Source organism: Zonotrichia albicollis, chromosome 3, assembly GCF_047830755.1.
Source record: "Zonotrichia albicollis isolate bZonAlb1 chromosome 3, bZonAlb1.hap1, whole genome shotgun sequence".
Lineage (NCBI taxonomy): Eukaryota > Metazoa > Chordata > Aves > Passeriformes > Passerellidae > Zonotrichia > Zonotrichia albicollis.
In genome coordinates this window covers 12,460,150-12,485,395 of record NC_133821.1, presented here as the reverse complement: position 1 = coordinate 12,485,395, position 25,246 = coordinate 12,460,150, and the positions used below count along the sequence as shown (strand labels likewise).

General features: G+C 46.6%; 2 protein-coding genes across 14 annotated transcripts in view; one reads left to right on the top strand and one right to left on the bottom strand.

Moving 5' to 3' along the window:
- The window catches only part of EML6 (EMAP like 6), a 93,007-nt gene extending 77,061 nt beyond the window's left edge, over positions 1 to 15,946 (top strand). For 4 of the 8 annotated variants that reach the window (XM_074536703.1, XM_074536700.1, XM_074536699.1 and 1 more), the window contains 15 exons: positions 1,518 to 1,596; positions 2,575 to 2,704; positions 3,172 to 3,270; positions 4,407 to 4,427; positions 4,786 to 4,959; positions 5,600 to 5,808; positions 6,252 to 6,409; positions 7,022 to 7,136; positions 7,558 to 7,746; positions 8,728 to 8,900; positions 9,603 to 9,765; positions 10,279 to 10,382; positions 11,336 to 11,489; positions 11,670 to 11,770; positions 12,569 to 15,946. In XM_074536703.1, the coding sequence (XP_074392804.1) occupies positions 1,518 to 1,596; positions 2,575 to 2,704; positions 3,172 to 3,270; positions 4,407 to 4,427; positions 4,786 to 4,959; positions 5,600 to 5,808; positions 6,252 to 6,409; positions 7,022 to 7,136; positions 7,558 to 7,746; positions 8,728 to 8,900; positions 9,603 to 9,765; positions 10,279 to 10,382; positions 11,336 to 11,489; positions 11,670 to 11,770; positions 12,569 to 12,593 (1,894 nt within the window). In that variant the 3' untranslated portion in view covers positions 12,594 to 15,946. Of the gene's footprint in view, positions 1 to 489; positions 499 to 1,517; positions 1,597 to 2,574; positions 2,705 to 3,171; positions 3,271 to 4,406; positions 4,428 to 4,785; positions 4,960 to 5,599; positions 5,809 to 6,251; positions 6,410 to 7,021; positions 7,137 to 7,557; positions 7,747 to 8,727; positions 8,901 to 9,602; positions 9,766 to 10,278; positions 10,383 to 11,335; positions 11,490 to 11,669; positions 11,771 to 12,568 lie in introns of all 8 variants that reach the window. The other 4 variants (XM_074536697.1, XM_074536698.1, XM_074536702.1 and 1 more) reach the window with 4 other exon arrangements.
- The window catches only part of RTN4 (reticulon 4), a 40,497-nt gene continuing 30,317 nt past the window's right edge, over positions 15,067 to 25,246 (bottom strand). For all 6 annotated transcript variants that reach the window (XM_074536708.1, XM_074536705.1, XM_074536706.1 and 3 more), the window contains 6 exons: positions 24,873 to 25,080; positions 22,967 to 23,105; positions 18,145 to 18,214; positions 17,460 to 17,506; positions 16,550 to 16,608; positions 15,067 to 16,139 (listed from right to left, as the gene is read on the bottom strand). In XM_074536708.1, coding sequence (XP_074392809.1) covers positions 16,097 to 16,139; positions 16,550 to 16,608; positions 17,460 to 17,506; positions 18,145 to 18,214; positions 22,967 to 23,105; positions 24,873 to 25,080 — 566 coding nt within the window. In that variant the 3' untranslated portion in view covers positions 15,067 to 16,096. The remainder of the gene's footprint in view (positions 16,140 to 16,549; positions 16,609 to 17,459; positions 17,507 to 18,144; positions 18,215 to 22,966; positions 23,106 to 24,872; positions 25,081 to 25,246) is intronic.

Sequence of the window (25,246 nt, the reverse complement as noted above, 5' to 3'; positions counted from 1 at the left end):
AGGTACTGTTCCCTGAGGACAGGGCAGGACAGGCTGTCCTGGCAGTGCCTTGGCCTCCTCACAGCCATTGTGGGCTAAATTGCAGCTGAGCTGGGGTAGGGAACAATCACCCATTGTGTGCACTCTCAGCACTGCCTAGGAAACTTCACTTCCTAGCAGTCCCCTCCCTGCCAGGCTCCTGACAATAAACCAACCATGGAACCCCCTTGTGCTCTGGTGCAAAGTGTGCAGGAAGCTTGGATGTAGCTTCCCTTTCCCCCATCCTGCAGGACCTTTAGCTCTGAGGCCGCCCAGGGATGCCAGGTGTGATGTGTGTGGCTCTGTGCACTCTCTGGTTTCTGTTGTAGTTTTGCTGGCATGCTTGGATAGCAGTGCTGTGCCCCAGGAATGGCTGCTGCCTCTGCAAGTGCTTGTGCATGAGTCTCGTGCTCACAAGTGACTCCTAAACTCTATTAAGTTTCTTGCTTGGCTTTATTTGCTGCTTCCAAGGGGATCAAGGTAACTCTTTCACTCTCTTGGTGTCATGGGTCACTGCTCATGTGCTTGTTGGTCCTTGCTGTGCTCGAGGCGTGGCTTGGACTGGTTCCCTCCAGCCTTGCTCTGTCTGAGCTCAGCTTGTCCTGCTGCTCGTTCCCACAGGGCTCAGTCCCCTCTGGGCTCTGTCTGCTGTGCCTTTGGTACCTTCCATGAAAAATCCAGCTCCCTATACACAAAAGGGATTTCATTCTTCTCCAATTAATTTTTTGCAAAATGGGAATTGCTGATAGTTATGGTCTCAGGACAGGAACAAATTTCACAGCGTGTGGAATGTAAGAGCAAGGTCAGATTTTTCTGGAATCATAAGCTCTGGGAATGCTTCCCATGTGCTCCCCTTAGCTCTGTCCCTCTTTTCCCAGCAGGATCAACAGCAGCAGCAGAGGTTATCTGGCCTCACAGACCATTTGCACAGATCAGATTTTGTCTCAGCCTGTGTTCTGAATTTTTCTCTATCTACTTTTAGTAACTGTAATTATATAAAATAGCTTTGAAGGCCTCAATCTCCCAAATTCCCTTGAATGAATGACTTGTGCATTTAAATGCAACCATTTTATCTTTAATATGATTTTGAGAAGATTTTATTGAAGCCATGTGAAGGTTTTGGGATGGGGTTTCTCAGAAGAAGCAAGGCTGGGCAGAGGTCAACTGCCAGCTGCAGAAATTGCTTCAGGTCATTTCTGAAAGCACAAATTTACCATCCTTTCATATTCAAGGATTTTTCCATGGATTTAAATCATTATGGTTTGGGGTCTTTTGAATGGTGTAAGGTTGTTTGTTCTGCCACTCATCTGTGAAGTCTGCATCAATGTTTCTGCACTTTCTATCAAAAAGTGCAGGGTTTTAATCAGTTTATTGTACAACTCTGAAAAAGCTCATACAGGGGTAACTGTCCATTTGCTGCTCACACATGCTGTGGTTTTGAAGGTTGTGTTTAACTTTCAAATATATCAATTGTCTCCTTTTTTAAATGTTCTTTTCAGGCCACCTGTGAGCAGAGCTGCTCCTCAGCCTGAGAAACTGCAAAAGAACAATGTCAACAAAAAAAAGAAACTGGTTGAGGTCAGAATTTGTATATTTTCTATTTCTTTGAAAGTAACATGTGCTGGGTGAAATCCATCCCTGTTTGTCTCTCAGTGAAGGGCAGGTAAATCACAGAGTCTGTGCATTCCCATGCTCCCTGCTCAACCCCAAAGGGAAATACATCCAGAACTTTGGCCCAGGAAAAACCCTCTGTGGGATTTTGAATGATGGAATTTACTCATTGACTTTGGAACTTCCCTTTCTCCCCACACAACTTTTTGGATTCCCACATAAGAGGCAGAACCAGGAATATTTTGTGGACCATTTGCAGCACTTGGTCTGTGGCTAATTGGGATTGTTCCCAGTGAGCTGTGATTGTGTTTGGGGCAGTCATTAAGTTGGGCTTCAGGGCTCCAAGGCAGCTCTACCAACAATCCATTAACCATGCTGGGTTCCTGGAGGGAATTTCCTTGGCAACTGCTCATTGTAAGCTGCACTTACACCTCTGAATAATGTCTTAATTACAGAGTTACTGATAGCTTGCCCTGGCTTCCTCTAAGGACTTTAAGGTCAGAATTTGGTCTGTGGAAATTTGGTAGTTTATGAGAATGATTTTTGAAAACTCTGCAGATAGCTTCTTTAAAACATCTGATGCCCTGTATAAATATTAAACTGTGATGGGAAGAGCAATAAAATCCAACCTGTTCTGTGAGTTGTATCTGTTTGGAATAGGAATTTACAGAACCAGGGCATTTATGGCCCTCTGAATAATTAAAAAGAGAAAATAATATAAGTGCAGTACTTTAGTTGACCAATTAAAGGTTGTTGATAGCCTCTGATATTGTTATGCCTCAATAAATGAGCAGAGTGGGGATAACTAATTATTATTTTATTATTCTATGGCCTCCACAAGATATTTCTGTTTGTGTAATTTAGAATTGTCCTTAAGTGGTCCAGGCTCTGAAATGTTGTTTTTTCTTCAGTTTCACTCTTGTTCTCTTTGTTTTCCTGGAGCAGGAGCTGGCCTTAGACCACGTGTTTGGGTACAGAGGGTTTGACTGTCGCAACAACCTCCATTACCTGAACGATGGTGCTGACATCATTTTCCACACAGCTGCAGCAGGCATTGTCCAAAACCTCTCCACTGGTAACTCCACTTGAAAAAATACCTGGAGATAAAATAGCTAAAATAGCTTGATAAGGAAAATATTTTTCATTGGAAGTGTGAACTTTTTAATCATCCTATGGCTTTCCAATGTTTGGGAAACTTTGGGAAGGCCTTTGGGTACTCGAGTCCTAGGACAGCCTGTGGCCTGTGGGCTGGGAAACAAGGATGGCCCCATCTGTCCTTTCTGGGCCCCTTCCCTTGGGAGGGCTTTGCTGATTCCCTGGCTATATAGATAATTTCCCAGATATTGCTTTGGTATCCCCCTGTGTGTGTTGATGGTTGTGTCCATAGTGCATTTGGGAATGGTGCCTGGGAATGGGAGCAGAGCAGCCTTAGTGACCCCCCCATTCCCTGCAGAGTTTTAACAGCTGCCCAAATAATCTGTGCTTCTGTGGTGGCTCTTCCTTGGTGCTGTGGGGACTGAAATGCTCTTTGGATGGCCTTAGGTAGCCAGAGCTTCTACCTGGAGCACACAGATGACATCCTGTGCCTGACAGTGAACCAGCACCCCAAGTACAAGAACGTGGTGGCCACCAGCCAGATCGGTACGTGACCCCCCAGCAAAGCTGCACTCCCAGCTCTCAGGGCACTGCTGGATCTGGGGCTCTTCTGGGGGCAATTCTACTGCTTGTTTGATTTGGAAGAAGTAATCAAGCTCCAGGGTTTTCTTACTGTTTCAGTTCCGTCTCTGATTGTGAGTGATTGGATTTTAGAGTTAATTGGAGTGTAATCATATTTCAGAAGGCAAGCTTTGATAAACAGCCTAATCATCTCAATAATCTGATTTATAGAGTTCCTTCTTTCCTTCCTGTGTCCAAGGCAGTGTTTAGCAGTGAGAATACAATGAGCATCATTTTCTCTGCAGGAATGCAGGAGCTGTACAGAAAAGGCAGAAACAAAGAGAGATCTCAGCAGGAGTTAGGGGACAGCTGAGAAACCACTGATACGTGGGTTTTGTGTGTTTATTGTTTACATGGAGGGTCCTGCAGGAGTAAACATTGCATGGGAAATGCAGGATGGGTTGTCCCAAGCCTTGAGAAGGATCTGCTGCCCCTCAGCCTAAAGCTGAAATAATTCACTTTATGGAGGAGAATGGGGTCAGAATGTCTCAGCTTGTTCTGGAAGGATAATGGAATCCATAACTTGAGGACAGGGGCAGGGAATGTTGATGATGAGCACAGTGACAAACACAAACCTTCTGCTGCCTGTCCTGAGCATGGTCACTGCAGCTGGAATGTGAGGGAGCACCCAACCTGCATGTGGTGCCAGAGCTGTGCAAAACACCAATTTCTGGGACATGGAAAAGGCTAAAAGTCCTTTTCCTAGGCCTCAGGAGATGAATGCTTCTGAGTATGATTTGGTATTTTGTATAACTAGAGATTCACTTCACTTTTGAATTTAATAATTGTTAAAACCTGCATGCCTGTAACATTTCTTTTAGATACCATTTTTAAAACGTAAAAGTACTAAATATTGTTGCAATATTTGTGTATAAAAGCCAATATACCCAAAAAAGTTCAACAATATTCCTGCTTATTTGTTTTCTTGATTTAATCCATATCCATTTCCAAGTTTTTAATTTTGTTTTCCTTTTGGTGCTGATGCTGGCACTTCACATGACTTATTTCACCTATTGTTTTCCCTTGGTGCTTCCTCATTTGCCATTGCTCTCACAATGCAGGTGACATGACAGAATTCCCAGGTAAGGCTGGTTTGTGTGTGAATTTAGCAGAGTCCTGTTGAGTTCCATGTTGCCTCGTTGTATCTGTGTGAACCATGGATACAAGTGAAACATCTGCAGGCAATTTCTTTTGCATGAGGCTCTTCATGAATGTTCTGTTGTTCTTTTAGAACCTGTCTGACTCCATGGACTACAATGATTCCCCCTCCCTGTGTTTTGCAAGCTATTTTGGTTTCTCTGTTTCCCACTAGTGCTAATCTTCAAACAAATCCAAACCCCCAACTAATGTCTGTTCAGGTTAAATGTTCTTGACAAATGCCTGGTTTACAGTGAAGCTTTCCAGAATTAATTCTCTTTCCATGGCTCTCTCTGCCCGCAGGTACAACCCCCACAATTCACATTTGGGATGCCATGAGCAAGCAAACCCTCTCCATGCTGCGCTGCTTCCACACCAAAGGCGTCAATTACGTGAACTTCAGTGCCACGGGCAAACTGCTGGTGTCGGTGGGAGTGGACCCAGAGCACACCATCACTGTCTGGAGGTGGCAGGAAGGTACAGACAGGGGAAACCGTGGTCCTTCAGCCTCACAGAGCTGGCCACAGTCACTGGCTTTGACTTTCAAGGCTTTGGAGTTTTGTCTCCCCACTCTATCCCAGTTAGTCAGTTAAAGATGGCGAAGGGCTAAAAATATGAACAGGAAGATAAGTTTTAAACACCTGTTGTAAGTGGAAATTAAGGAAAGAATGATGCTTAACATAAAATTAAGGAAAACTATTCATTTTCCTCCCTAAAACACTTCAAGTACTATGATGGATATAGGCCTTTGGGAAGTAATTTCTAGAAAAGAATTATCTTTGGAAATGATGGAGGGGAGAGGAAGAGTTCTTCAGCATTTTTCACCAGATGACAGCCAACATTTCTGTGTTATTTCACTGACCCAGGAGACAGATTGTGCTCTGAAGGCCTTAAATCTGCATTTCCTAAATCCGTGGGATGCAATGGAATAACCAGGGTCGTTGGGAATTGCATTAAAATGTTTGATACACTAAACAGTGCTGGGATTTGCAGCTGTCAGCATCTGGGGCACAGATCTCTAATCCAATACCAGCTCAATTTATTTGATAATGTCATATCAGAGCTTAATTCCTCAGGTGAATTCAGCTTTGTTTTCATCCTTTCCTCATTAAACCAGGGGCTAAAGTTGCCAGCAGGGGAGGGCACCTGGAGAGGATCTTCGTTGTGGAGTTCCGCCCCGACTCTGACACTCAGTTCGTGTCCGTGGGGGTCAAACACATGAAGTTCTGGACCTTGGCTGGCAGCGCTTTGCTCTACAAGAAAGGAGTCATTGGTTCCATGGAAGATGCCAAAATGCAAACCATGCTCTCTGTTGCCTTTGGAGCAGTGAGTTCAAATTACCTGCTGCAGGATTTTACATTACCTTTGTATCAAACCTGCAAGGGTCAGTTTTCCTTGCTGAAATCCAACCCAGTGCTCGTTAGTGAAATGTGGATTTAAAACCTGTGCACCTTGAGATCCTTCCCTGAATTTCCTGAGCACAGTTGGGTGAATGTCTTCTATTAATCTCTGAGCACACCTACTGCCCTGGGTCTTTTTTTTGCTTTTTTTTTTTTTTACACTTTGCTGGTTATTTATCTGTTTAGCTTAAACTTGATCTGTTATTTCCTGTATCATATTTAATGTGACACGTGCCAGTGATACCACCAACGGTGACAATCCAGTGTGGTCGTTAAAAACTTTTAAATTTAGTGTAAAGGATTTTACTTAAAGCTGAACACAGATGCTGAGGTGAGGGCTGTGTCAGAGATTGCTGCTGTGTGTTGCAGAATAACCTGACGTTCACTGGTGCCATAAATGGAGATGTGTACGTGTGGAAGGATCATTTCCTGGTCAGGCTGGTGGCCAAGGCTCACACAGGACCCGTGTTCACCATGTACACCACTCTGCGGGACGGGCTCATCGTCACTGGAGGGAAGGAGAGGCCGTAAGACACAGCACCTTCCCAGAGTGCCAGCTTCTGTCTCCCTTGTGTGCTTTTTGGTTTTGTTACTTATCCAGCAGCCCAGGGATCAATGGTCTCTGTGCTGTTGCAGCTTCACTCTCAGTTGTGCATAACCTGCCCAGGTGGCTCAGTAAGTGAAGGACTAAAGGAGGATACTTGGGGGTCACAGTGGCACATGTTATGTGGCAGGAGATGCTGACCCTCTTTGGAACTGTTCCAAACACCTGGATAAACTCTTATTGCCTGAGCTCCTGCCATGAGTGGAGTTCTCTTCATTTGTTAGTCCTGTCAAACTACAGACAGCCTCTCCCTCTGGAGATGCTGTGGGTCTTGGGATTACCACAAGAAACAGATTGGCCAAGAAACAGATTTGAGATATGTGGCAAGAGAGCAGTTTGGTTTGTAAAAATTATGGTGCTGTTTAAACATGAAGTGTGAAAGCATTTAATTTTTATTATTTACTTCCCATTGCACCATAATAACGATATGGAGTGGAGAGTGGGTCAGTGTATGTTTAGTGATGTAGGCAGAAAACTGCTGGTGGGATTTCCATGTGTGAAGGAGGCAGCAGGTAACAGCAGGGCTCCTTTGCAGCACGAAGGAGGGCGGAGCAGTGAAGCTGTGGGACCAGGAGATGAAGCGGTGCCGAGCCTTCCAGCTGGAGACCGGGCAGCTCATCGAGTGCGTGCGCTCCGTGTGCCGCGGCAAGGTGAGAGCGCGGGGCACGGGCACAGCTCAGCTCCTCCTGAGCTGCTGCTGCTCTTTAAAGCCACAAAAACCCCACTGGGAGCTGCTGAGACTGGGAGAAGTGGAACACAGTGGAAATAACAGAAGCATTTGTCTTGGTGCATGTGTTTAAATTGTGCATGAGAAGGGAGCAGCGATGCTGCACAGGGTGGGGCCTGTCCAGCCGAGTGCTCAGGGGATGGACTCTGTTTCATTTTGACACGTTCCTTGAGAAAAGCACCACTGAGGAATGTTGTTTTATATGTCCAGTCAAGTAGCCATTACCAATTGCTAGCTTAATGTGTTTATGCTTTTTCCAATTATTTGCCAAGGAAGCTCTGGCATTTTAAACCATGGCAGTTACTGACCACCTCTCTCCACTCCTTTTCTTTGCCTACAAACAGGGGAAAATCTTAGTGGGAACAAAAGATGGAGAAATCCTTGAAGTAGGAGAAAAAAATGCTGCTTCTAACTTGTTAATTGACTGTCACATGGAAGGGGAAATCTGGGGCTTGGCAACTCACCCCTCCAAAGACATCTTTATCTCTGCAAGCAATGATGGAACAGCCAGGATCTGGGACCTGTCGGACAAAGTGAGTACTGTGAATGTGAAAGTCTGGGATTAAAAATGAGCTTTTTATCTGAGCATCCATTTTTCCAGCTGTGCTTTTGAGTAGCCCTGGAATGAGAGCAGGGTTTTGCCTCTGTCCTGAGCAGGTTTTGGTCATGTTTGGCACCAGCACTCCCAGAGGAATGTAGGGATTCACCAGCACAGCTGCTCATGGAGTGCCTCTTGTTGGGCATTGTTTATTTTGATCCAAATCTGCAGGCTGGGGGATCAAGGAAGCATTTTAATCCCACATTGCCTGTCTGGGTGACACAGACTGTGCTGTCACACACACAGCCCCTGCCCATCATTCTGCCTTCCTGGCAGGCACAGCTCCCTCTTCTTCAGAGCCTTCCTTTGGAACGCTGCATGTTGCCTCAGGGATTTTTGCAAGTCAAATTGACTAACAACAACCATTTGTTAAAAACAACAGATAAAACATGAAAAAAAAAAAAAAAAACCACCAGGAAGTTTTCAGCTCATTTTGGCCAGCATAAACCTTTGCAAAAGCTTGTTACCTGAGCTAACAGGATAATTTTTAATGAGGAAAATTACTCAATTATAAATACAACCAGCTGGGTGAAAATGCAAGAGCTTTCGAGGACATTTCTTCGTACCAAATGAAATGGGAGAGCTCTGTGCCAATCAGCAGTTGTTGAAGATGTCAAAGTCACTTTGAAACAAATTAGGAAATAGATTTTTCAGCTTGTTCTGCTAAATAGTCCCTTTTCTGGTGTGAAACTCGATGTCAGTCTACAAAATAATGCAAACATGAACCCCCATCCAAATCACATCTCTATTTTGAAGCCTGCTTAGCGACATATGCCTGGTGGGATGTGAGTCTCGGTGTGACATTTCAGGTTTATGTTTAGAGGGAAACAGAGTGGATTTGTTTTGAATTAAGCAGGTTCTGTACTTTGTGTTTGGAAGCTCTGGGGAGGTGTGAGCCTGCTCTGTGTCCCTGCAGAAGCTGGTGAACAAGGTGAGCCTGGGGCACCCCGCGCGCTGCGCCGCCTACAGCCCCGACGGGGAGATGGTGGCCATCGGCATGAGGAACGGAGAGTTCGTGCTCCTGCTGGTCAACAGCCTCAAGGTCTGGGGCAAGAAACGGGACAGGAAATCTGCAATTCAGGACATCAGGTAGGGGGCGCTCAGAATACACAGCCCTGCCTCGAGGGAACGGCCATGGAGTGCCAGGGGGATTTGTGAGTCTGTGTTGGTTGGAACCTGTGTGAGCTGGTGAAGGGCACTGTGGTGGGGCTCTAATTCAGTTCCAGCCACCCTGCACAGCTGGAATTATGGGAATTAATTCTCCAAATTGCAGTTCCTGTTGCTGACTCCAGAGGATTGGTGTTGCTCTGCACACTGTGCTGTGCCTTTATGCAAGTGCAATATTAGCATCGTTTAACCATACACAATACAGAATAGAGTCGTGGAATGGTCTGGGTTGGAAGGGACCTTAAAGCCCATCCAGTCCCACCCCTTGCCATGGCAGGGACACCTCCCACTGTCCCAGCTTGCTCCAAGCCCTGTCCAACCTAGCTTTCAACACTTCCAGTTGTGGGACAGCCACAGCTTCTCTGGGGAACCTGGGCCTGTGCCTGACCACCCTCACAGGCAACAATTCCTTCCCTATATTCCATTTAACCCTGTCGTCTGTCACAGATATCCTGAGTTTTCCTCTTCCCATAAGCATTTGGTTTAGGTTCAGTCTTGCTGTTGATGGAAGGTTTTTTGTGTTTTTTCATTTAAAAAGATTACTGTCACATTAGCATGAGAAGCAAAAGCAAATCTTGCACCAAAACAGCCAGTGACATCCCCACTCCATGTTTTATTGCCTAGGATCAGCCCAGATAACAGGTTTTTGGCAGTGGGCTCACAAGAACATACTGTGGATTTTTATGATCTCACTCAAGGCACAACCCTGAACCGAATTGGCTACTGCAAGGACATTGCCAGTTTTGTCATTCAGATGGATTTCTCTGCAGACAGCAGGTACATCCAGGTATGTCTGGGATGGCCCCTGGAGCCCTCAGGTTTTTTGGGCCACCATAACGAGGTGCAGGCTCCAGCTGTGCTAAGGGCAAAGCTGTATCCCAGGTCAATGGAAGGGAGTCAATGCTGAAAGAGAAATTGTGGATTATAACCATATGAAAGCCTTTCTCTTCCTCCCTGAGGCTGGGATCTGAGTGAGAGCTCAGTTGTTTTAATTAAAAGTGTTAATTTGAAGGGGTCTCATTCAGAAGTATTTCTGATTTAGTAAAATTATGTTGAGATAAAGTAAAGTATAGAAGTGAGAGAAAATCTGTCAGCTCTGCATGAGAGCATCTCCTTCCATCATCATCCTGTAACATTGTTATTCCTTTATATAGCATGTGATGAATTCCAGATTATGAGGAAAAAAGAGAAATGTTGTCCTAGATGTTTAATTGCTGATTAACCTGGTGAGACTGTTGGGAATTTTGAAGAAAGCAATGTGTTTATAGCAGCCTCCAGGTTTTTCCTTTCCCACTTCCAGGTATCCACAGGTGCCTACAAGCGTCAGGTTCACGAGGTGCCCCTGGGAAAGCAAATCACAGACCCTGCAGTCATAGAGAAAATCACCTGGGCCACGTGGACCAGGTAACAGCCAAGGGGAGCACTGGGATCAGTCACAGGTTTGGGGTGTCAGTGCTGAGGTGTCCCCAGTGCCTGGCAAACCTGCCAGCACCCCCAGGCTCTGCTTCTCCAGAGCTCCTGTGACACCCTTGGGGTTTTACAGCTCTGGCTGTTTGGTGGCTGTAGTAATTAATGCTGTTAATTACACTGGGGGCTGTCACAGAGCCACAGTGGCTCATTGCCACTCCGGGCAGCCTTGTCCCACAGCAGCACAGGAGGCCTGGAAACCTGCACTGATTGTGTGGAGGAGTTCTGAGTGTCACTGAAATGGATTTCCTGATGTGGATGAACACAGGAATCTGCCCCAGCAGTGCAGAACTTTGGCTGTGCTCGCTCTTCCTGTGAGAAGTGGGACAGGCCAAAGGCAGAGCTGACAGCCAGGCAGGGCTGGGAGAAGGTAAATGAGAATCCTCCTGCTCTGACTGCTCTGCTGGCATAAAAATCTGCCCCTAATTCCCCATTTCAGAGGCCTCCTGACAGCTGGTGGGAGGGGCAGCTGCCTCTGGCAGTGACTCTGTGGGTAAATGATTATAGAGAGCTGAAGCCAGGGTAGAACACCTGAGAACAAGGGGACATTGGGAACTCACAGCAGAGAGAACAGTGCAGTCAGGAATCCTGGGGGAAGGCTCATAGAGACCAGAGCTGCACAAGGTGGTGGTGTAGAATGATGCCAGTGGTTTCATGGGAAATAAACCTAAGGATTGATGGATAGAGATTGTTTAAGAGTCACATAAAAATGATGTATTAGTGTGCTGGTCTCCATGATGAGCTCAGGGCAATCATGTAAAGGGACAATTTTATTTTAAATGCAGCAGTTTTTTATTACTGACCTGTATTGGCTCAGCCCCCTGTGGAAGAGCAGCAGCAAGTTAAGTCTTGTGGTCTGATCTATGTTATTTACCTTGATTTTGGAACAGCATTCTTGGAGACGAAGTCATTGGGATCTGGCCACGCAATGCAGACAAAGCCGATGTCAACTGTGCCTGTGTGACCCACGCTGGCCTGAACATAGTGACAGGAGATGACTTCGGGCTGGTCAAGCTGTTTGACTTCCCATGCACAGAGAAATTTGTAAGTGCCTCTCTTATTTTCACCTGAGCAGCTTTTGCTTTTCCCAGAGCTCTCAGCACTCGGTGTTACAGCACCCAACAGCAGGGTCCATCCCCAGGGAGTGAAAAGGCCTTGGGCTCAGCCAGGCTGTGGGCACAGAGCTGTGCCAGTGCCAGCCCTGAGCTCTCTCCTGTCCCACAGGCCAAACACAAGCGCTACTTCGGGCACTCGGCACATGTCACCAACATCCGCTTCTCGCACGATGACAAGTTCGTGGTGAGCACCGGCGGGGACGACTGCAGGTAACGGGCTGGGGCTGCCTGGGACACTCACACACACAGGGACAGAGCCAGGCACACACACACACACACACACACACAGGGACACAGAGCCAGGGACACACACACACACACAGGGACAGAGCCAGGGACACTCACACACACACACACACACACACAGAGGGACACAGAGCCAGGCACACACACACACACACACACAGGGACACAGCCACACGGGTGTGCACATGCACAGACACCACACAGCCACACTAACATGAGCCACACAGACACATCTCACACACAAATGCACTGCACACACATGGTACATGTGCACACACATGGGCACACAGTGTGCCCATACAGCAGACATGGATACACACAGGGCACACACACAGAGTACATGCACACACCTACACAGGGCACACACAGAGATACACCCAGACACACACACACACACACACACACACCACACTGCATGTGCAGACACACAGTGCACACAGAAATGCCCAAAGATATACTTAGATACTGCATACACACAGACACTGCCCACAGAGCACAGACAGAGCAAATATAGGCACGCAGCACACACACAAACACAGACACATGGAGTGCACACAGTATCACACACACACACAAATTGTGCACACTGCACACACAACACATAGTGCTCACATTACAGACAGAGCAACTGTGCACAGTACACTTCTCTCTCTCTCACACACACACAGTCTGTACTTCACACACCCAATGTGTTCATTTTCTGCTCCTGTCTCACTGCGCTGTGCCCACGGCCAATCCCTGCTGTCCCTCCTGTCTCCCCAGTGTGTTTGTGTGGCGCTGCCTCTGAGGAGCCTCTGGCTGCTGCTGTCCTGCCCCAGCGAGGGCTGTGCTGGCCAGGACAGCCAGGAATGCCCCCCTGGCTGCAGGAATCCCAGCCCTGCTGCAGGCTGACATTTCCAGATCACTCATCCCAACCTACCAAAAGGGAATGGGAGCTGGCCGTGGAAAGCCCGACACCCTTGCGAAGGAAGCCGAGGTTTGAAGGGTAACCTGGGGGTCCCAAAGGGATGAACAGTTCACTCACAAAGCTGCTTTTGCCTAATACTGTGTTGTTCAAACCATGTCTGAAAAGGGAGAAAATGCTGACAAAATGCTGGGCCCTTTAATTTCCTAATTTGTGGCTTGAACAAAGTTCAAAAAGTGGGTGGGTTTTAACCACACCTGCTTAAAACTCCAATTTGGTGCACTCAGTAAAGCTGGGAGCATTTAATGAGCAGGCTGGGGAGGGGGGAGATAACCCTTCAGCTTTCATTAATTGAAGGAACAAAGTATCCCTTTTTTTTAAGTCCATTTTATTTTTAAATATATATATTTGGCAGAATTTTCTATCCATGAAGTGCCTTGGAATAATTTTCTAGTAGTTTGGGCTGCAGCCTTGCCTCCCCCCACCTGCTTTCCACACACACACGGTGCTATGACTCTCACCCAGAGGAGGGCTAAACCATTCTCACCTTTTCCAGCTGGGTACTTACATGATCCCTGTTTTCTGCTTTGGGTTTTTAATACCTTGACAAGTGAATTCCCTGCTGTTTCTGTGCTGACAGAAGGCCAAGTGAGGGATTCCAGCTCCGGGGCAGCTGCTTCTGCAGCCAGCAGTGCAGGCTGAACTCCAGCAGTGAGTGAGAGGGCTTGGACAGACTTGGTTCAAGACATTTGAACACAAGATTGAGGGAGTCATTCCCCAAGTGTTCCTGCATGCTCCCCTTTCTGGGAAAATGTGCTTTACACTCCTACAGGCAGTGGCCAGCCAGAATCTTGGCCTGGTGGGAAAGCCTCCATCACTCCCTCTTTCCTGTTCTGGAGGGGGATCCTAAGCCTCCAAAGGAATCCCTGGAATGTCCCTATGGCAGGGCTGTGTGCCCTCCAGCCAGTCTATGCTGCTTGTAAGTGAATCATAAATCCTCTAATGCCAGGAAATGCAGCTTTTGTTTTTGGGAAAAGCTCATCATAGCTGACTGGGCTCCTCTCCCTGTCCCTGCTTCTCCCTCACCCCACAGAGCCCCCTGTCCTGGCCTGGGGGACAGCTGATTTAGAGGAGAGCTGCCAACATGGAAAAGTGGAACCATGGGCAGATAGATACTCCCAAAAGGCAACTCAAACCCTTCACTATTTGTTAGAACATTTAGTCAAAAACAAAAACTCAAGGGAGGGTGGAACTGGAGAAAGTTTAAAAAGAAATAGCTTAAATACGTATTTTGCTATTCAAGATTCTGGGCATGGAACAACATCCATGCTTTGAAATTACCTTTCTTAATTAAAAGAAATAAAGGCCAAAATAAAACATTTACACTTACATTTAGTCTCTGAAAAGCAATAGTGCTTTAGTCCCAGTTCAGGACAATAGGATTTTGAACTCTGGAACCTTCCTTCCAGTCCGTTTCTGCTGCCCACTGCACAGAAAAGTAGCAAAAACATCCCATTAAAGGAGTGGATTCTGTCTGTTTAACACACAAAGTGCTTCAGCAACCTCAAAGAATCACCTTTTTTTTTTACAATTGAATTTATTAATGCCTTATATGACTATACAGCAGAGCAGTTTGTCAGATACACAGTACGAGTCCCTATGCAGTCTTTTTTCCAAGAACCTTCGGGGTCAAATCCCGTTCTGTCAGGTGGTGCCAGCAGTGAGCACCTCTGCCTGTCTTGTACCACTCATGTTTGCCTTCCTTCCACGTTGATTGTATCCCAAACAAAACCAGTTGTGTGGCAGAATGAATTAATCAACAGTGATGTGAGAAATATCTTCAAGCAATAGTGTCTGTCAGGAAAACACTTACCTACGGTTTGTATGTTTCTATGGTCTGGCTTCCTGTATAAAATGCTCAGAATGAATGCTGTATTTTACTGGAAAATGAAATATTAATGCATGAATTTCTATTTTTCAATGGTCAAGATGCCATTCAGTTAAAATCTGCATCTCAAATAAATTTGTACACAAGTTTGCAATGTCCAGCTCTTAAATCAGAATCAACACCTGGAAAAATTATTGGGACTTATTTCCTTCAAACTTGAAAATGGCATCAACCATTCCTGTCTCAAACCTCCAAGACCCAACACCTCTGGAGCTCCCTGGGCCACTGGAGGTGCCCTGAGCAGCTCCTCCAGGCTGCAGAGGAAGAAAAGGGACCGTGACAAACCCACCCTGCACCCGCTCTACTCGGACACTACTGCCACCACCATGGACAATGGAAATTTATCACAAGGAACTTCAAATAAACACAAATATATTAAACTTGCCTCAAGAAAGCCAAATACTGGTATCATTTTATGTCTATAAGCTTTATTGATACTTGGGGTTTTGGGGTTGGTTTTTTTTTCCTTTTTTGTTGGGATTTTTTTTACATTTCACAATGCATTCCACAGACTTAGTTCAGTACAGCTCAAACTGCAAGTGTATAAATTTTCACTTATCATTTTCTTGCATAACAGGACAGGGCTTTAAGTTTCCAAACAACATTTGCAGCATTAGATACTCGGTCCACAGATTATCAGAGTCTGAAAGCTGGAGAATTATTTGCTCAAGATCAACTACTGTACGTTTGTGCAACAAAGTGTATGCTGTAAGTTTCTTTTACTCTGTGTGGAGGTTCTTTGTTCATTTCTCTTTTGTTGTTTCCAACAGATGCCAGTGTTTACAGAGACTTTTTAGTTTCTCAAGCTTGTGTGCTCTGGAGCTCGTCCAGGCCTCAGTCAGTTCTCTGAAGTACAAAGCACTGTGGAGCAGCTGAAAGATCTAAGCTTTGTGAAACACATATATATATATATATATATTGGCAATTGATAAAACAAAATCACAATACAGCTATACTCATACCAAAAAGGCAAGATTTTTCAAAACTTGCTAAACTGGTATATTCTTCTAAAACATCTCATTTTAGAAAATCTGCATCAATCTACACAGACCATACACAGTGCACAAACTGGGAAGTGTTCTCCTCTGCCCCACCTGCTCTACACCTCGGGCACGCAGCAGGAACTACCTCTGCTGAAGCAAATGTACAGCTGTCTCAGTCGTTTGTATTAGCCAGTGCTGCACACAGGATAAGGAAAGATGATTAGTTTAGATCCATACATAGCAGCTTACAATACTTAAAGATGATGAAACACATGGCAGTCAAAACAGTTATTTTTCCTCAAACACTGCGTTGCTAAAAAATAAAGATCTGTGAAATTGCACTGCAATGTCAAGGGGTTTGCTATTCCCTGACCCTCCCCATGTAAATCCAATGAGTATTTTCCCCCTTAAAAGATGAACTTTCTTTCCTATTGATAAGTTGCTTCAGGTTTATTTTATTCAGTTTTGCGCTTCAACCCAGGGATCTTTGCTTGGATCCTGCAAGAGGAAAAAAAAATAGACAAAGCTAAGTTTGAGTAACAAAAAAGGAAAGGTTAAACAGACTCTTAAAAACAGCAACGTGTGAAAAGAGCCCTCCCAACACAGCTTTGCACGCAGAGCCCAGCGACATTGCTGAACTCCTCATTCCCCCCTCACCTGCACCTGCTGAGGGGCTCAGCTGTCACTAATGGGTTCACATACACAGATTTCTATTAGAAATAACAGAGGCTCATTTCAGTACAGCATCAGCAATACAGGAGCTCATTTCCTAACCAGTGCAGAGTCTGAGACCTTTTCCCTCCTTGGCCTGGCACATGGAAGAACACACTGGTCCTAGACAGGAGTGCCACGTGTGCCAGGAGCTGTGATCAGCACAAAGGAAAATAAATAAACCCAAACCAACTCACTTTGCCATGGCATCTTTGACATTCTTGTTCACGAGTCCCAGGTAATGGTCGATTTGGGCCTGGAATTGAAGCAGAAAGAAGTTACAGCTCCTCTGCAGCCTGGCTGAGTCCCACAAACTCTGTGGGTGCAGGGCTGGGCCCCTGTGGGCCCCACAGAACAGCAAAGCTGCTTAGCTGGGCCAGGCTGGGTAACCAGCTTAGGCTGCAGCCCGGCCAGGATTGAGCACTCGGGTTAAGCCCCACACTGGGGCTCCAGGGCCCTTTCCCTGTGGAGGAGGAGCCTGGGCAGCCCCCGGGAGGCTCTGCCATCTGCTCCTGCCCCCACGGCTGCCGTGCTGTTGAAAGGGGAGACCAAGGGCTAAGCCAGAGCTGGCTGCCCCCTCCTGTGCAGTGACCTGCCCAAGACAGCCCTGGCCATAATTTAATCACAAGTATTTTATTTTGGCTCCTTCCTCCCTACTCCTTTTACATGGGAGTCTCTCCCCAAGAGCAGCCCTGGGCTGGGCCAAGCAGCTCCCACCTCTTGTTTTTGCCAGGGCTACAAATTCCACAGAGCTTTGGGAAGCCAATTCTGAATACCAACCCCAAAAGGTACAGCAGGACTAACACACCCTCCCCAGTGCTGCTCCAGTCCTAACCAAAGCTGGACCAGCACAAAAGGCCTCCAAGTTCATCAGGCCCTTTCCAGAACTGTTTGCTGGGGAAACCTCTTCTTCCACCAAGAAGGAAAAAGGAAAGCACACACAGTCTGAACTTCAAACTGAACTCGTGCTCCCTGGCCCTGGTTCCTGGGTAAAGTTTAGAAGGCTTTAAATATTTCAGAAGACTGAAATTAATGTTAATTATTCGTTTCTGGTTTTGCTTCAAGCTGATTTTATGAAACATTGAGTGAATTCTATTAAACACTCACCTGATGTCTCTCATAAATAACAGGAACGCTGAAGAGCGAAATCAAAGCTGGAAAAGAGCACATCAAATGCATAAATATTGACAACAGGGATGGTGTTCAGGCAGAACAAGGACTGGTTTCCACACCTTGATATGTCTTACAAAAAGGTCCAAGAAAAATGAACAATTAAGCCCCATGCACCAATTGTTGGCCAGAAAATTCAATAATCCCTACTAAGGAGAGCCTGAGCTGTTCTCCAGATCTCACCACCAGTACAGTTAAGTCTGGTCACAGGAAAGATTGGGAGTGGGGGGTCATGCAAATTCTTCCCAAAGGCATCACTTGGTTCTGACACCTGAAGGCCAGCCTGCTCTGGGATGTAGCAAATGAAATCCTGCAGTGGGACACGGCCACAGCACATCCTGCACCTCCCCCTAAGTCCCAGCACAGCAATGACATTCAGGGCAGGCTAAGCCTGACAGGGACAAGCACAACAAACCTGCCTATAAACCATGGAATGTCTGGAGATAGCAATCTCAGGGAATTCAACAACAGAACTCAAAATTATCCGTTCTGCTGTATTATCAAAAAAAAAAAAGAACTTAGAAGTGAAGCATCCTAAGGCTACAGGATGAGCCTCCCAGTGACCACACCCCACTGCCTCCCCAGGGTTATTGGGCGTGCCAGGTGTGTAACAAACACTTACCCAGGATCAGTAATGTCAGACCATTGAACAAGGCACCAACGTAAGTGAACACCCACATCAACACTGCAAACTGCAAGGGAAAAAGAGCCCATCAGCACCACTCTGTGCCCAGGACATCCCATCTGCTGCACACACAAATTCCCAAACAAACAGCCCCAAAGCTCTGCACTTCAGCCCTGTGCAGCTCCTGTAACCAGAGCTGCCTGATGAGAGGGCTCAAGGATGCAGTAATGGGATATGGGGCCTGCTGGGTGCAGTCACGGGGCTGAGCTCAGCCCGAGTCAGCAGTGCCCAAACACTGCCCAGTGCCCAAACACTGCCCTGTGCCCGCCCTGGGCACTGCCAGCTCCACAGCAAACACACAGCTCCAGAGAGGGGACAGGCCAGGCTCAGAGAGGCCAAAGGGCTGCATGACAGAGCTAGAGAGGAGGGAGCTCACAGCTGTGTGTGTCCCACCCAGTGTCCACCCACCGGCCCAGCCATGCCCTGACACAGCAGGAAAAGCCTGTCTGGAAGGTAACAGGGTAGGGTGGCCTTGATTTACCTTTTCTCCTTCAAAAAACCCTAAGACATTTTGGATGTTAAAAATTTTAGGAACAAGAGGAGTGACAAGTGCTCCAACATGGAAGCTGGCTCCAGGTCAGAGCCAAGCTCAGAAGCAAAGCCATCCCCAAAGCCCCACACTGCCAGCACTGCTGGCTCCCCATCTCAGCCCCATTCTCCCTCCCTGCTGACAGCACTTGTGCAGCTCCTGGTGGGACACAGGCTCTGCTTCCCAGCTCCACACAAAGCTGTGCCCACACTCAGTGCCAGGTGCAGTGTCCCAGGCACACCTCTGACCTATAGCAGGGGGAGGGGACCCAGGCCTGCCAGCTCTATTTCGGGGTAGGATTCCTCCTGAGGAAAATCAGCCCTTTCTTCTAGAGTTGCAGCAGTGCTGAGGAGCTGAGCAGCAGCCAGGAGCAGCAGCTTCACCCGAGTTTGTTCCTTGCTCTGCCCAGAGCAGACCCCCAGCCCTGTGAGCTCAGCACTGGGGCTGTTTTCCAGCAGAACCCTGGACAGACACCATGAGAGGGCTGGCACTGGCACCAGGGAGGGCAGAGCAGGGCACAGTGACCAACCCAAGATGGAAACTCTCCCACCAGCAGGAGCTACACCCAAGGAAAGGATGGGCACAAAGAGCTGGCAAGGAAAACAAGGCTTGGTGGCAGTGTGGGTGTGGGCCAGGACCCTGGAACTGGCCTGCAGCCAAGCTACTCTGAACTTCCATATCCCAACATCCAATTTCAGCTTATCAAAAGATGTAAAATATCCAAACCAAACAAAATCAACAGCCAGCCACAAGATAAGGGCATTGATAGTCAATACAAGTTTAATTCCATGAACCCTGCCACAAAATCAAGCTGACTTCAAGAGCTTTACTCAAAACTGGTCTAAAACTCAGGTGCATTAACTGCAAATGATGCAGTTCTTTATCTGTCAGCACTTCTGAGATGTGACACAGCAGCAGCAGGGAGGAGCACAAAGGTAACCTTCAGAGGGGCTGTACCATTCCTAGCAGCTGAGGGATCCTGGCAGGTTTCTCAAGGAGAATAAAGCAGATTTGCTGAACTCCCTGGCCCAGTTCTGCCCTGCAATGCCAGGGTGAGCCTGGAGCGGATCTCTCTGCACCAGGCATTTTACTGGAGCAAACACTTCCATGTTGGAGCACCTGCACAGCCACCAGAGAGGGAAGGGAGGGAGCACTGGGCAAAGAGCCCCTGATGGTTTACAGTGGTTCTCCTGCATCCCACCAGCCATCCCTGACCTGCTCCCCATGGACACAATTGCTGAAGCTCAGCACACCCAGCCAGCTCAGCAGCCAGGACACTGCTGATGACTCTGCCCAGGGCAGAAATGGGAGTTTATGTAAGCACAGGGGTAACAAGACACAAATCAATCCCAAAGTCCAATAATTATCAGAACTATCAATTATTTGTTTTAGTAAGCATTGAATTTATGGTTCAAGACAGAGCAAAATCCAGGAGTTCACATTTGACTACACCAGCTGCTCTCCACCCAAAGTCTGCCCAGGGCAGAAGCAGGAACTGCTGCATGTGCAGGTTTAATCCCCTACACTTACAGTGGATGGGAGAGGGACTCTGATCCCACAGCTCCTCCCTCTGCACTCCTCTGACACTTCCAGCAGCTCTCCCAGGATTATCCATCCCACATTTCCTTACTGGTCTCTACTTTCTTTTCCTTATAAACTATGCAAACCCAGGGACCCTCACAGACACAACAAAGCTTACCTGAAACACACCTCAGAGACCTTTACAAACACAAAAACCTTCCCTGAAACACCTCTAAATAAAGGTCTAAGATAAGAAAAAGAAAGCAGAAGGCAGGCCAGGATCCAGACCTGGTTCTTCCAAGGACCTGCACACCAGTGAAAGGCCTGGTGGCTGATGGACTGAAGCCACTTTAGCCAACCAAAATAGGCAAATCCAGAAGTGCCCCATGCCCTTCTCTGCTACAGAACACTGAGAACACAGAGCTCTGCTCCTCAAAGCCTCAGCTGAGCAGGAGCAGCAGTGCCCAGTGCCAGCACAGCCTTTACCAGACAAAATGCAGCTTCTCCTGGGGCTCTGGCAAGGGCTCCTCTGCAGAGACTCCTCAAGAGCTGTGAGGAATTTCTCCTTGGGCTGCATAAACATTTAGAGTCCATTTTAAGACTTCCCTGACTGAAGCATCGTTTAATAAAGAAGAAAAAAAATCTTAACAAGACAGATTTTACAGTCAGAACTATTACACACAATGAACTGACCTGCAGACATTTTCTACATTAGAGCTCTGTAGCTTGAGTTATACATAAACATGTGGTTTCCTAGACTGAAGATGTTTAAACTACACAAGCCAAGATATTTTTATTTTTTAAACCAGGGCCATTATATTACATAAGACCCTGGAATCCCAATGTTCTCCTCGAGCACAAACTCTTCAAAATCAGTAACGTGTGCTTGTGAACTGTCCTGACATTCACTGGTTTCTGATAAAGGGTTCTTTCCAGCTACCATAAATTAGACTAATTAACCTACATAAAACATTTTAAATGTCAGAAGGAGAGAGGGAAAATGAATCAGTTCAGCCGAATAAACACATCTTTCCTATGGACTGTAGTATTTTAAGTGATTAGAGTGCCTTGCAGACATTCTGGCTGGAATTAATTCTGCTCCTACCATAATTCCTCCAGAAGGCCTTGTTTTCAGACCAGTGTTCTCTAGAACAGCAGCTGGCTCCTCTCTGCTTCCTCCTCCTTTACTGCAAGGGCTTGGGGTCCCTGCACAAACGGTGTGAGAAATCTCCTCACTCAGACCAAGGCAGGATCACAAAGTGACCTTGTGATTCTGAGTTTTTCTGTGCTGTTGATCATCAGATCCAAACAGGACTTTGGCAGCAGCACTATTGATCATGTCTCAAAAAGCAGAATAGAAATGACTGTGCAGAAAAGAATGCACAACCTCAAAGCCTTTTCCTGCAAAGCCCTTCAGGAGCAGGGGGATTCCTGCACAACCCCCAGGCCAATATCCACCCCCTGTCTCCCTCCTGAGAAAAGAAACCTGTCCCAGGAGCAGCAGAGCCCCCTTTTACAGCTCCTCCTGCTTCCAGAGGAGCTGCCCCACTGCAGGAGCCTTGCAGGGCATCAGGTGCAGCTTTTCTGGCACACACTGCCAGAAATGTTTAACCTAGAGCACAATGAGAAACTGGAGCTGCAAACTCTGGGTAAGATTCCAAGATCTGCCTGCAGGTTTCTATTGCACAGTTCCAACAAAGGCTTGGACAGCCTGCCTGGTTTTCCGCAGTTTCACAAGGAACCCCTCCCCCAGCTCCACAACAATTCAAAGGACTTTGTAAAGCACTAAGTAAGGGGATTTACTGCAGGATAAATGCAAGTTTTTTCAAGAAGATTAAGCAAACGGAAAAAGAAGTAGACAACACACTGTACTAGGTAAAGGAAACACCAGTTTCAAAAACAAAGAAAGGCAATTGGAGCTTGAAAGGAGAGAATACAATTCTCCCAGAACAAAACTGAAGAGTTTTCAGCAAATTCTTTTATTATGGAAGGTTTTTTGGGGTGTTTTGTTGGGTTTTTTATTTTCTTTTTTTTTATAACTTTTTGTTTAATTTACTACTATTCTTCACAGTCAGTTGTGCTCTGCCATTCTAATTAAATCCCATTAAATTCTACATGGATGGACTCTAGCTGTTACACAGCACTGCTCACATTGGGTAATTTGCAATCCCCATTTCAGTAATTCCCATCACTAAAAACAGCAGCTTTCACTCCCAAATCCAGGGGCTGGAACCAGTGTCCACCTTCCCAGTAACCCAAGGGCATCACTCAGCCCTCACCACTCCAGCAGAAAGTGGAAAAGGAATTCCTGTTTAAAGACAGGGAGCTGTGCACTAAACACAAACAGCAAACCAGCTCCAAAGCAGGCTGGGACAATCTAGGCCAGAGCCAGGTTTTCCAGAGGGACACACACACACATATCAGTGACACATCCCCAATGCCCAGACTGCAGCATGGCTTGTTATTTTAGAAGATTCCTGCTGTGAGAGGGAGCTGCAGCTCATTTCTGCTTTCCCTGCAGATCCAGTTATCCTTTACAGCTACCCCAGCACAGCGGCAGCACTCGATACCCAGCCCAGCGCTGAACACTTCCAACAGCAAACTCCACCTGGTTATTTACTCAAGCAGAGGCACAGCTCATCCTGCAAGGAGCAGAACGCAGCTTTGCCAGCTGGGGCAGCAGCAGTGCCCTCACAGAGGCACGCTCACCTTGAGGGAATCCACCAGGTCATCGACGAGGAAGAGGCGCCGCAGCTCGCGGACGGTGCCGTTGACGTGGCCCAGCACGACGTTGCTGTACTTCTGGATGAGCTCCTCCGACACGGCCACATCCGAGTCCAGGTAAGCCCTGCAGGACACAGCAGCAAACCTCAGGGTGAAAATGCTGCAAACCTGCTCTGAGTTAGATAGAACCTCCTTTTTGTGCTGTGGAGAAACAGACTTCACAGGGTGGGGAATGCTGAAAGGACAAACACAACTAACCTAGGTTATTCTCAGCCAGCCAGTTTTTTCTCACTGCTGTTTAATCAGTCACCTGCACCAGGCAAAAAAGGGGCAGGCTAAAACAAGGGGAAAAAAGCCTACAAAAGCAATATATCCATCTCTGGAAGGCCCTTGTGGAAATACCATCAAGCTGTAACACACTATAGCACAGCAAAATGAGCTAAATTTCTCATTTGCTAGAAATAATTCTTACAGCTAGTGAGAGCAGTTCTTTCACATAAAAGATATAAACCCCTATCTGGTTATATGTTCTTTCCACTCCACTGTCACTTATCTGCAGTTGCAGTGGCTGTGGCAATTTGGAGTCTTTAAACAAAGTATAATTTATTTATCTGATGTGCACGCTGCAGGCAGAAGGAGCAGTGCAGCACATCTGTAAAATGGAGCTCATGTCACACTAGGCAAACTTCTGTTAATGGGATTCTGCTTTGGAGATTTTTTAATATGAAAATTGCACAATGCTCCCGTGTATGTCATTTAAGGCAAAGCTAAACATGACCTTGTGGCAAGTCCAAGACAAATGAAAATACTTCATATGGTAACTGCAGCAAGTGGCCATTTCAAGGCTACATTCTGCTATCCACCCTTGGCTTCCATTTGCTCACCCTCCCCAGCTCATCCACAGGATACTCAGCACCTGCATCAAAAATCCAATTCTTCCCACAGGATTTTTCAAGTAAAAATGTCCTCCTTGTGGATATAAAATATCCTTCTTCTGGATAAGCTATACAGAAAAAAATAAGCAACCAGGTATGGTGGGCAAGAATGTCTGGAAGCTACTTAGGAATATCAGTATTTTTAGAAAAAAAATGCAGAAAGAGCATAGGTAGAACAAGTTCTGCTTGCTCTTGCTAAGAAAAAAGCTTGAAATTGTTGTTTAGATAATGAGAAGCAAGTAAGATTCCAGCTGGGAATATTCACCCTAATGGGAGAGTGTTTTTCCCCAGAATTTTGTCCCCCAGACTGGCTTCCACCGGAAAAGGAGCCACTGCACATGGTCTGGGAGGAATGGAGGGAAACCTGCATTTTGCTTTGCCTTACAGAAGATGGGAATACTATCAAATTAATAAAAGGGCTGTAGATAGAGGGGCAAACAGGACTTTCTGAGGCCTGCAAGGGGAGACTGAGCCACTTCACTCGTTACTAACAGGGAGAAGCAAGGCTGGGCAGAGTGGGACAGGGCTGGCAGGGAAACAGGAAACACACACTCCTACAAGTCCTCCAACACAGATTAATAAATTTTAATTCCTCTTAGAGGCAGTTCTGCAGCAGTGGGTGCCTGGACCCTGTCACTGACCTTGCAAGTGGGGAGCACAGCTACAAACTAAACCAAACATTTTAAAGTCTTGAAAGTTTCAAAAATATTAAAGTTGCCTTTTGTCATGCTTTAAATCCTGCTACATTTATTCTGATTTTTCCATCCCTTGTACCAAGACCTCACTCCATTTTCTGTATCTACTGTATGACTCCTGAGAAAATCTGAAAGTGGGGAACACATTTTTCAGTGCAGAGTCTATTTTTGTTATTATGCAACATCTCAACAGCACGTGTCACCCAACACTGCTGCTCTCCAAAACAACCCAATTGTGCTTAATGGAAAGAAAGATCTCACCTGAAGGGGTGGCCCTCATCAGACTTCTGGATGGCCTGGATGACTCCCTTGTATATCCTGAAGCTGATGGTGACAGAGAGCAGGGCCAGGGCGATGTAGGCTGTGACGCTGACGATGCTGAACACTGTCAGTGAGAGCAGCAGGAACAGGCTGGCTCCAAACACCACCCCGGTCTTCTTGATGTCTCGCCAGTAAAGGAGGTCAACAACTGCAATTTAAAAGAGGTAAGAAATTAGAACAAGGCTCCTTTGGCATTCATATCAAGGCAGTAATTTTTCATTATTCACTCGACTGCTGAGAGTCACCAAGAGTGGAACTTGCAAACCCCTGTCAAACCAGAGCTGAAACCACAACTAGAAATAGGTTATTTAGTA